Below are 12,671 nucleotides of genomic sequence, written 5' to 3' on the forward strand. Positions count from 1 at the left end.
TAGGGATTTAAATGGCGGGGAGTTTCAACTCCTTTTTACGACCATTCGAGTTCCCCCGTTTTCGCTTTCCTAACCAAGATTTCAATGACCGGAACCACCAGGGTAGACTTAGAGACCAACGACCAAAGGAGAGCTAGACCGGTCTCCAACATCTATTTACGTCATTTTGAGTCACAGCTGATCCTGAACAGGTTTTCTGTCCGCCCGGGATTAAATCTCTCTCCGAAAAGTTGCCACAGTTTACATGGGAACGCAAAACCGACGGCGCTGCGATGCATTTAGAACGCACCCTACGCCAGGGGTGGAAATGCTTCTAAGGATTTATTGGCGCTTTGTGTTTCTGAGCTTTGGCCCCTGTTTTCTGGCCTTTCCTTCAAACTTGCGGGAAGCCTGTGAGCAAGTCTTTACAAGGCAGGCAGTCCTGGTTTTGACACCCTGCTTGCTGCTCCGTTGTTCTTGTGTGCGCCCACGCCTAGGGGGTGTTATAATCTTTTTAAAGTCCTTACGGATGGAATCATACCTATTCTCAGGATCATCGTCATCATCATCATCATCCATGGTGACAGGCACCGATTTAGTCTCTGCTTCATCTCCTTAAAAGAGAAAAGTTGAGGCACATTTAAAGGAGAAGAATCATCCACTGGCCCAATGGAAAACAGTGCATATATCATGGTTTTTTTTTTCAGAACCACGCCTTGCAAAGTTAAACGGAATTTTCCAACAAAAATAAATTTCATTCTGCTCTTTGGGGAGGAAAAAGGGGGCGGGGGGGGGGACGGCAACCCAAGACCAAAGGGGATGCGATCAGCAGACTCCTGTGAAAAGGAAGGGCGGGTGCCATTTCCGATCATAATGTGCCAGACTTTGGAGCTCAGACCAGAGGTGGGTTGGTAAAAATATGCTGAAGATTCACCCTCTCCAAGTTTCAAATCTAGAGGCTGCATTTGTTTTACAAATGGGTAGGGAAGACCTAATTGGCTGCCGGATGTAAATGGATGCCCAAAGACTCGTTTGTCCGAGCGGACGATACCTCAGGCCACGGTGATGGAAGTCAACCTTCTGATCTCAGACTTTAGACTGTAGTCCTCTAAACAGTAAGCTTGTTGGGGGCAGGGAATGGGTCTGTTTAATGTTGAAATGTACTCTCCCAGGCGCTAGAACAGTGCTCTGCACATAGTAAGCGCTCAATAAATACCATTGATGATGATGGAAAGTGGCAATACCAATCCAATACCGCCCGCTAGTCTGTGTGCGGGGACGGTGAGACAGAGAGGGAAATGACCCAGGAATCGACCTCCACTGTGCTCTACACGTGAATGGCAGGTTCAAAGGAGGTCACGTCACGGGGCTGGAGGGCCGAGACGTGAAGACTGGCATGGGAATGATCCTGCTCTGGGCTAGGATAGTGGGACGAGACTGCTTCCAAGAATCGGATACTCTTCCTCCTGTTCCAATGTCTTAAGAGCCTCTGTTCGGGGGAGACTTGTCAGAGGATACCCAGCCGTTTTGTCCCACCATGATCAGGGAGTTCAGGTCAGGTTTACTCCCCCACACAACCTTCTAGTCAACACAGTCCTTCTCTAGGGGGAGAAGACCAGAAGGTGACGAAACAGGACAAAGAAAACTCAACCCAGGGATACCGTAAGCTTTGTGAAGGCAGAGAACACGTCTACCAACTCTTTGGCACTGCATTTTCCCAAGCGCTTAGTACAGCACTCTGTACACAACGCGTGTCCGATAAAGATCACCGAGTGATCGGCTGATTGAATAACTTTCACCCTGGTCTCACTGCACTCGGAGGCCGAGAACTCTCCGGGCACGACTGATCTGCAAATCCTTTCACATTATGATCCGACACGGCCCCTCCTCTTGGAGAATGCGTTTTTGAAGGGTATCAAGGACTGCTTCTTCTTCACCCGTGTTAAGGTGCCAGGCAACGACGACATCTTCAGTTGCCTTAACCACCCAAAGACAATCTAAGAAGGGGTGGGGTGGAGGGGAGAAGTGGCCGAAATGAAATATGGGTCTGGAGCAGTACAGACAAAGCTCGCAGTTTCTCTTTTGTTCTTGTTTTCTGCCACCATTCTGGCCTCCCCGGGCAGACCCGTTACCCAAGGAGAGGCATGACCAAAGAAAAACAGTTGGGAGACGAGGCGGAAGGGAAGGTTCAGGCTGACGCTGACCTAGAAAGGAGGCAAAATGTCTTCCCATACCATTCTCTGGCATAAGGGCCAACTTGTACTTCCCAAGCGCTTAGTACAGTGCCCTGCACACAGTAAGCGCTCAATAAATACGATTGAATGAATGAATACGCAAGGGGCTGGGCGGGGGATGGAAGGGGTGCTAGATTCCCCCACCCTGCCCTCAACACTGTCAGTACTGAAAATATCGGAGATTCCTACTCGAAAAGTTAGTCCTCGACCTAGATCTTTCATCTGTACCATCTTTGAAATATCATGCACCAAACCCCCCTTCCTAATTCTTTCCCAAAACGGGGCCCAAGAATTTTCCATTTATGCTCCATTAGCCATTTGCTTCTTAAACGGTGCCAGGCATTAACGGGCTTTAAGTTTTGCCATTTTTATCTCGGTCTTCTAAACAATTGCTCGTTACATAAAGGAATAAACTGTTTCATCTCATCCTGGAATTTTTGGTATAAAACAATGCGCTTATTTGAGGCAATCATAAAAATCAGCTGGAGAACCAGCTCTGCAAGGGCAGAGCGCAATAAAAGTTCAAAGAACAGCTGTACATAAAGCTCAATTCAGATCTGGGGGATTTTCAGCCAAAATCTTATTATGCCGATAAGTGAAGTGATTTCCATCGTTCCATGGCATGTTCTCAGTACATAACTGAATACATGCCGCTCACTGTGAACCCAGCCAGTTGCATATGTGGATAACAACTGAAAAGCGGCAACCTAACATTTAGTTTTCCATCACTGGATCTGCTGGGAAAACATGACTCCGTGTCAAAGGAAAAAAGGGAGAATTCTGCGCTCTAAAATTAAATCAATTTACACGGACTAAAGCATTTGGAAATACTCAAGCACAGAAGTCACAGGGGACAGAATATTCACTGTGGCACTTGTTAAGCACTTACTATGTGCCAGGCATTTTACTCAGAGATGGGGCGGAGGGTCTTGATCCCCACTTTTACAGATGAGGAAACCGAGTCCCCGAGAACTTAAGTGACTTGCCCAAGGTCAAACGGCAGATAAGCGTGGCAGCCGGCATTAGAACCCAGGTCCTTCTGACTCCCGGGGCCGTTCTCTAGCCACGGGGCCACGCTGCTTCTCTAGGCAGCGATCTAGGCAATTTAATAATAATAATAATAATAATGGCATTTATTAAGCACTTACTATGTGCAAAGCACTGTTCTAGTTTAGCAGTCTAGTTACTGCAATCTAGGCAGAGAACATTTCAGAATAAAAACTCTACACCAGATTCATCCTAACTCTTGAATATTCCATTTTTATCAAAATATGTCTACCTAAAAAACCCCCAACAAACCACAGTTTAATCAGAATTGCTTCAGGACAGCTTCTTTACCTAACGAACCAGGGCAAGGGACTGAAGCCCTGCTACTTTAAGGAACCGGCTGAAGAAATGAAGTTTTAAGCAGAAACATCTGCTCTACTCATCAACAGCTTGATGATGGACTGGGGCAACAGGTGTCAACGTAGCTAACCGAAATTAATTCGGAGGATTTCATGGAACGCAAAGATAATCTGACCGATTTAAAAAAATGCACGTGCATGGCAAAGTAGTTAAACCTTCACATGCCACGTTATTAAATCATCACTTGATGCCCATCTCCATTACAACACTCGTCTCAATTGGGCCTGCTGGCGGCCTTTCTGTTTTTCCCTACCAATTCCTGCCAGGTATTCGCCCCACAGAGGCAATTCGGCTCGATTTGAACAGGGCCAAAGTACTACGAAATCCTTGGCTCTTTGGATTTCCAAGCCCTATAGGGCAAAACCAGCTCGAGTGTTTTCTAAAAGTGGCGGTAATGGGAAAAGAAGAATTACGGCCAACTAAAGCAAAGGAGTCGCCGTGGGTCGGAAATGACTTGACAGCGTAAAACAAGACCAAAAAACTGCATTTTTCTAAAAAAAAACAAACAAACAAAAAACCCTAAGAAAAAAGGACAAGCGATTATCCCATACTACCTCCCATGTCGATATGGCAGGGAACATGACCGCCCAATTCTATTGCATTGTGCTCTCTCAACCACTTAGTACAGTGCTCTGCACATAGTAAGCACTCAATAAATACCCCCCGATTGGTATCAATACACACACGATGAATACCAGTGGCAAAGACTGTAAAAACATTGTTTAACTATCTTTTTTGCACACCTGAAGACTGGCAAAATCCAACATTTGAGGACAGGATTAAGTTCTCAGTCACGGGCTTAATTTTCTGCTCATCGCTGCTTCCCTCGCCTGCTGAGTTCTGGTCGTCGTCGCCTATTTCATCGGAAGAAGAGGAAGTGATGTCTTGCTGCTTTCTGGAATTTCCCTTTTTCTCTTTCGGGCTGCCTTTTTTGGTGTTCTTGGCTGCGTTTTTTTTTTCCCTCCGCTTCCTCTCGTCTTCTGAACAAACCTCTTCGGGTTCGGAAGACGCCGACGAGCTGCCGGGCAATTCTTTGGAGTTCCGACCGACGTTCTGCTTTCTTCTTTCCCTGGATTCTGTTCTTTTTCTTCTCGTCTCGTCAGAATAGTCACAGCTGTCTTCTTTTATGGGAGACTTCTCCGGGTCAGAGGATGAACTGTCCTCTCCCTTCTTAGAACTCCTCTCGCCGCCGGCCTTCCCCTTCGTGGCATCTTTAACGGACGGCCCCGTGGTGTTCTTTTTGTCTTCCGACGAATCGCAGCTTTCCACGTGCTCTGACGACCTGTCGGCGTCGTCCAATAACTTATCTTTTTTTTTAGAGGTCCTCTCTCTCAACTTCCTGCTTTTCTTTTCCATTTCAGGTGTGCCCTTCCCGGACGACGTTTGGTCTTCCGGAGAGCGGCAGTTCTCTTCTTTCCCCGAGAACAACTCGACGCTGTCTGACGACGATCCATCCTGTTCCCTCTTGCTGCTTTTCCTCCTCGAGTTTTCTTTCCCTTCGATCCCTTCGTCCTTTCGCTTCTTCTTGTCTTCGGAAGAGTCACCGCTCTCCTCCTTTTGGTGGGGCGGCTCTTCAGCCTCATCGGATGACCCGTCGTGTGCCTCCTTAGGGCTGGGGGTCTTGAGGTTCTGCTTCTTTTCTCTGCTCCCTTCCTTCTTCCCTCGAGGGGAATTGCAGCTCCCCTCTTTCTCTCCAGCCCATTTGCCGGAATCGTCAGAGGAATCGCCCTGTTGCGGCTTCTTCGATCTCGGCACCCTTAACTCTGTGTTCTGCTTTCCTTTCTCGTCCGTGCCTTCGGAAAAGCAGGAGCTCTTTTCTCTCTCTCGAATCTCGGCGCCATCGGATGACGATTCTTCCTGCTCGTTCTTGGAATTTCTCTTTCTCTCTCGCTTACCCGCCCCCTGTTTGCTTGGCTTTTCTTCTTCGGAAGACTCCAGGCTCTCTTTCGTGGGGCACTTCTTCTTGGATTTCTTGGCCGGCCGGATTTTGCTCATGCTCTTGATCTCTCTTTCAAGTTCCGAGTCATAATTGGAGGAGTCTGAATGGTTCTGCCGTTTCTTCTTCGCAGCCGAGTTTTTCGGCGCCGGCCCCTTCTGGACGTCAAAATCCGAACCGGAAGTGGAGCTTTTCCTTTTTCGCTTTCCTTTGTCGCTTTTCGGGGCCTCGCTCTTCAGCTCACCCAAGGCGGCCTTCGGAGCGTCTCCCTGCGTCTCGTGGACGTCGGTGTCAGAAGAACTGTGACTCATCATGGCCACCTCCTTGAGGACGGCCGGCATCTCGTCCGAATCCGAACTCTGATCCGCAGCCTCTAGCGGCTTGGATTTAGGCTGCTTATTCGGTTTCGGGCTACCCATCGCAACCTCTGAGGAAACGCGCTTGTCCTTTTTCTTCGCCTGCCCGGGAGGCTTTCGCTTACACTTCTCGTTGTACGCGTCGTGGCTCTCCTCTTCCGAGTTGGACGTCACCGGATTGTTTTCGGTCTGCCGCCTTAACGGCGTGGTCTTGACCCGTGGGGACCTCCTGAGGTCGGGTTCCTCCACCGAACAGGGAACGTCGTTCTCGACTGGAGGCTCGTCGTCACTGCTGTGGCTTTCCTTTCCAGGCGCACCGTTCTCGGACTTGGGGGGCCGAGTGGGATTTTGGTCATCTTCCTTTTCCTGCGCCACATCCTGACACTCGGCGGCTTTGACTGGGGAGTCGGAGAGGGAAACGGGAGTTAATTTCACGTATAATTCTTTCGTTACTTTTGCCGGGCCTTTCAACTTGATGCTGCCTCTGCCGTCTCTGGAGGCTGCGCTGGATTTCGTGGGACTCTCGGTGACGGGTTCGGCTCCGCTACCGCCATCGCCCTGAAAATCAGCGGCACTCTGGACTTCCATAGCCGATTCGAGATTCTCGAAGATGTCTTCAGGGACTGAAGAAGGGACGGACACAATGTCCATGTCTAAGGCCTCCGAAGTGTTGGCTGGTTCGTACTGCGGCTCTTCGTTGGAATTCGATTTCCTGTCTTCGCGACCGGTGCTTTTACCTGCGGCTCGGGGCCCCGCCGGAGCGCTCCGCTCCGTGGTCTCAGGATGGGCCTTGTCTTCCGGCAGCTTTTCGTGTAACTTGGGCGTGCTCTTATTCTCTGAGTCACAGTGGTTTTTCTCTACCTTCTTCGCTTCAGTTTCAGGTTTAGAATTTTCGGTTTCACGTTCTTTGGTACTCTTCTCCTTGGTTTGAACATCCAGAGCCTGAATCTCCAAATTTAGACCATCTTCCAACGCCAGGTGAGCCTTCTTGATGTCACTCAGAACAGATCTAAATGCCTTCAGTTGGCGTAATTTCACATTTGAGTTCAATTCCGAATTGTCGGCCGCTTGCTTCAAAAACTTTACAAAACTAGAGTTCATATTTGCTGTGGTTTCAATCAGTTTTTTTGCCTTTTTAAGCATGTCTTTTGGCACCATGAGTGCTGTGTAAGAGTAAGTTATAGAACCAGAATAAGAATCGTTGAATTTTTTTTCTTCTCCATTGCAATTTGAATTATTTTTCTTTGGAGAAAATTTGTGCGTATCGTATATTTTATTACTCTTTTCATTTTCAACTTTCATCTTCTTTTTGCTCTGCTGCAATAACTGTTCTAAATTCTCAAACACACTGTCACAGGCAGTGACCAAGTCCAATAAAGGTTCCGGGTGGCAAATGTAGCAATACCATTGGTTGTTTTCATCCATTATTGCCGACAGCTCTTTTCGGCCTAGGTTACGCAAAATGCACTTTTTGCAGAAGGCATTATGGCAAAAGTCGCAACAAATCAAGTTTCCGCCTTCCGCGCACCATCTGAAATGTTGAAAAGATAGCAGGTTATTCTTATTGAAGCGAGAGGACGGCCTGATGCTTAGAAAATTCAATTTGCTAATCAATGATGCATTTCGTATGACAAACGGAACAGAGTTCAGAATTGATTCGGTAGAGAAATGTCACCAACTTTACACTTAACAGAGGTTTGTGCTAAGATAGTTCATTAAAAAGGATAATTCACAATTACAAAACAGGTGTCCATATTGATTAAAGAAGCAAGAATCAATGAGTACTGTTAACGCTGTCTTCCTATACCTACCTACACTGTTCATCCATTCCATCAGAATCACGGCTAATGTCATCACTCATGTAATATTTGTAGCAATTCTATTAAAACAAATTAATATTTTTTCTAATTAGTATCATTTATGTGGTTAAAACATTCACAAAGGAAAGGCTAATTAAACCATTAAGTTATGATAGCCTGTTTTTCTCTGTCTCAAATCAATGTGGAATGCTACTTACTCCAAAAATTAGAAAAATAATAATAGAGATTTTACATAGTAATGTAACAAAGGCAGTACTGACCAACTACCTCAAGGAAGTGACAGGAAAAGATATTATCCTACGAAAACAGTGAAAAACAAAATCACAACTAGCATTATAAGCCTTGATGTCTCTAAAAACAGCAAGCTAAAAGCAAAATTAAATTACAGGGCTTTATGTAGGTCATGCTTCTTTTTCATTTTAGGAACACTAATTCCTGATTACACTTTTCCACTTTTATACAATTCAAACTGTAGTACGGCTAATAATTAAATTACCCGAAAACCATTCATTGAAATTTTTGCCCTTTGATCCTGAAATGACCAAAAAAAGGGCAAAAGAGTTAATCCGTCCTACTGTTAGTTACTTCTTTTAAGGAAACGTTCTGACACTACCACACAAAAATGTACTTTATTGTTTCCTATCAATAATGCTCTTGGGAATTCTTTGGATTTTCAAAAAAAAAAAGCATTCTGAGGGAAAACATATTGAGCTGAAACAATTCTGCTGGGGGTCATCTGGAAAGTGGATTTTTCTGAGCAACATGTTGCGCTTTTTTTCCTTCTGTTGCTCATCTTCTAAAACGTCCTCCCTTAGGAGTTCGAAAAGCACAGTAAGGGGAGTGTGAAACAGGTCTGATGTTTGAATGGGGAACTTTCACACTGATTGCTAAAAACAGCCTTCTTCTTCCTTCAATACATAGTTTATGCCATATGTCCCACCACATTGAGGTCACAGTGAATACTGGGATTTTGCCGTGCTAAAACTCGATCCAATTAACCCCAATAATTTAGTTTGGGTTGGGGGACGCCTGTAACAGCAGAAGAAAACTGAATATATTTAAAGAAATGCCCTTTCATCATATCACCAGTGTGATTTGGGTATGGGATGCAACAGGTTTCATTTTATACTCCTCCTGTCTAAATTTGTCAGCACAATTGTCCCTTTAAATCTTTCCAGTCAGACAGCTTTCACAGGAAGTGCCCTCCCAAAAGGTGGAACTATTTCTCCCCCGGACATAATCATGTGATTGAGGTTTGCTTTCTTAAAGCAGGGTAAAAACCAATTATGTCCTCAAGCCAATTATGTTCTTCGCTTGCTAGCAGTAATATGGGCATATAGAAACCACACATCTGATTAAAGGCACTGCCACATCGTCAAAGAAGCAGGGGTGAAGCATCGAATTATCAGGATTTCTGGAGTCCAAATTAATTAAAATTCCCGATACCTACTGTGTGTTTCTATACACACACACACACACACCGTGGAAATAGCCACATCTATACAGCTTTGTGATGAATATGTGTTCTAAGAACATATAACTTAACACATATATTCATCACAAAGCTGTCACCCATGTGTGAATATATATGTTATATGTTCCTATAACACGTATTCATCACATATAATCTATATAAATGCGGCCTTGTCCAATTTGCTACAAATTTTAAAAAGTTAAACAAACTGCCGGCACCACAGGAGTTTAATCTGTGGTTTCATATTGTATGTATAGGCTTACTTCCTACATCATGGAAGTTGCATTTCTGCAAGGCCCTGGGTAAACCCAAAATTACGTGGCGTCAAGAATTGTATCCAGGGGAAATAATGTACTACTTCAACTGTTTTCTCTCTTACTGGAAAAATTCAAGAAGGTTGAGGAAAACAAAATTTGAAGTGAACTACTGCAGTTCAGCTATCGATCCTCATCAGCACCTCACTGAAACCAATTTATCTTAAAATCAGTTTCCTAGACACACTCATAGCTAATCATTTGTGACTGGTCCCCTAATGCTAATGAAGGCCTAATAACAGACTTTCCCCAGGCTCCTGGATCTGCTTTAAACAGCAATTCTACAAGAGTCCCATCCTTAAATAATAATAATAACGATGGCATTCATTAAGCGCTTACTATGTGCAAAGAACTGTTCTAAGCGCTGACAATTTCCCAGACACATTACAGTAACAATCTTCCCATGTTCTTCCACACAATCTAACCAAATCATATAAAGAAAATGACTTTTTTTAAAAAAGTGGAAATGGCTGTGTGAATAATCTCATATATCTATATATATATATATATATATATATATACACTTACTAATGGTATTTATTGAGGGCATGAATAATCTCATTTTATATATATATAGAGAGAGAGAGGGCTTACCATGTGCCAGGCATTGTACTAAGTGCGAGGTAGATACAAGTTAATTGGGTTGGACACAGCCCCTGTCCCACATGGGGCTCACAGTCTTGATCCCCATTTTACAGATGAGGGAACTGAGACACAATGACGTTAACTCACTTGCCCAAGGTCACAGAGCACGCAAGGGGCAGAGTCAGGATTAGAACCCAGGTCTTCCTGACTCCCGGGCCCACGCTCTACCCCCTAGGCCACACTGCTCCTCATGCAGATGCAGATTATTGGAATACCTCACAGTTCTTCAGTGAGATCGGTGAAGCAGTCAATGCTACTTACTGAGCGCTTATCGCGGCAGAGCAGTGGGAGAGTACAATAGAGTAGAGTTGGTAGACACACTCCCTGCCCACAACAAATTGAGCCTAGAAGGGGAGGCAGACATCACTATAAATCAATAAATTGCGGGCTGCACAGAAGTACTGTGGGGCTGAGGATGGGGTGACTACAAGGTGCCCAATGGAGATCAGGAATCTCGCCGGTCACAAAGTTTAATACGCCTATATTTCATTAGCTCCTCTGAGCCTGCCCTTACAGTCTGTTACAGTAAAAAAAAATAAGACTATTAGTTCCTTGAGGGTAAGAAACCATTCTGTGCTTTAAAACATCTTGCACAGCCCTCTGAACACAACAGTCCATCAATCATATTTATCATATACTGTGTACAGAGCACTGTAATAAGTGCTTGGGAGAGTACAGTATAATAGTATCACAGACGCAGTCCCTGTCCACAGTGAGCTTACGCTCAACGAACACGGGGAAAAAACCTAGAAGATACTATGTTCCAATGGCACTGCATCCTGACAGTTCAGTATCCCTTCAGTCTTATAGAATAAGAAGAAGAATAATGTTGGTTTTTGTTAAGCGCTTACTATGTGCCAAGCACCCTTCTGAGCACCAGGGTAGATAGAAGGCTGTCCCACGTGGGGCTCATTATGGCCTAATGGAAGGAGCCCGGGCTTGGGAGTCGAGAGGTCCTGGATGCAAACCCCAGCTCTGCCGATTGCTTGCTGTGTGACCTCAGCTAAGTCACTTAGCTTCTCTGGGCCTCAATTCCCTCATCTGCAAAATGGGGCGTCAATACCTGTTCTCCTTCCTGCTCAGACTGGCAGCTCCATGTGGGACCTGATTATCTTCTGCCGACCTCAGCGCTTAGTACATAATAAGTGCTTAAACACCACAATGAGTACTAAACTCTTATGTTGTAGTTCTGCTTTCTCTTTCCATTTCTAAATCTTGCCTCAGCCCAAACTACGAGGCAATCAAATGACTAAAATCTGGTTCTCCTTACCTACTAGTCAGTCCTGGAACACAAGGTAAAGTGAGGCCGACACAAACGTTACAGAAAGCGTCATTTAGTGATATGAAATACAGAGCCTCAAAATGAAGCCAAACCGACCTCATTTGGGGCCTTTAATTTAGAGAGAGAGGCATCCATGGTGTCTAAGCCTAAGTTTGGGAGCTTGAAAGGGCACAAGATAAATTATGTGCACACTTCTAGCTGGTTATTACTCTAATTCCACTAGATTGTAAATTCCTCCACTAGGTTGAAAGCTCCGCGAGGGCCGTGTCTACCAACTCTACTGTACTTTCCCAAGTGTTTAGTGCAGTGCTCTGCAAATAGTAAGCGCTTACTGAGTACCACTGATTGATTCTCCCACAATAAATCGAGATATTATGGACCACCTGTTAGGTACAGTCAGTGCCACTAAAACGCATACTTTCGCTATGCAGTTTGGATTGAACACTATTCAAGAACCTGCTGATTTTATTCCCACAGTCTGTTGTGTCTGTGCAGACCCGGCACAAAAATCCACAGGTCAGCACAGGTCAATTTGATATCGGGAGAAATGGTCTGGCACAAACTAATTTTGATACAAGGTTCTTCAAGATTACAACTATCACATTATGGAGAACGAACTGGCTGGTGAAAATGAATGACTGAAAATTACACAGCACAAAACCATGGCAAAAAAAGAAAAAACAAACAAACATGGAAGGGTTCTCAGGAAGTTTAGTTCATCCTCCTGCCTGTATGTAGTTTTCTATTCTTAGTTAAAAGAAAAAAAAAATCACTGGTTAAAGAAAATATATTCTGAGGTATACGTCACCCACTAAAGAAGGAATTCAGTTAAGTCACTCAAACTGAAGGGTGAAATTTAGGCTAACTTCCATCCTCAGGATGTTAGTTAAATCGTACTCTATCTTTCCTCTCGAGTAAAACTCTTGTTAAATTTGAAATATCTTTGGCAAGAGAACAGGATTCCACCATATGAAAGAATGGCTAAATACTGATAATGAGCTGTTCCAAAAAGGTGCACTCTTTTTCATCGATACTTCTATTTTTCAGAATAAGCTTTTTGCCAGAACTGATACCTTGTCATTGAAGTAGAGTAACGGGGGGATACGGAGAGGGAAGCCACACTTATCAAATACAAAATTCTAATCTAACATGAGCGCAACTAAATTAATGGAGACTCATATCCCAGATGGAGTTCCAGTCTGCAGCGATAGGAGTATTATTTTT

The 12,671-nt window shown here is 44.6% G+C and overlaps 1 protein-coding gene across 2 annotated transcripts in view; it reads right to left on the minus strand.

Moving 5' to 3' along the window:
• ATRX (ATRX chromatin remodeler) overlaps positions 1 to 12,671 on the minus strand; it is a 191,483-nt gene that overhangs the window by 108,160 nt on the left and 70,652 nt on the right. For both annotated transcript variants that reach the window (XM_038747865.1, XM_038747867.1), the window contains exons 8-10: positions 7,724 to 7,791; positions 4,364 to 7,443; positions 521 to 593 (exon numbers count right to left, since the gene is read on the minus strand). In XM_038747865.1, the coding sequence (XP_038603793.1) occupies positions 521 to 593; positions 4,364 to 7,443; positions 7,724 to 7,791 (3,221 nt within the window). The remainder of the gene's footprint in view (positions 1 to 520; positions 594 to 4,363; positions 7,444 to 7,723; positions 7,792 to 12,671) is intronic.

Source organism: Tachyglossus aculeatus, chromosome 6 (genome assembly GCF_015852505.1).
Source record: "Tachyglossus aculeatus isolate mTacAcu1 chromosome 6, mTacAcu1.pri, whole genome shotgun sequence".
Taxonomy (NCBI): Eukaryota; Metazoa; Chordata; class Mammalia; order Monotremata; family Tachyglossidae; genus Tachyglossus; species Tachyglossus aculeatus.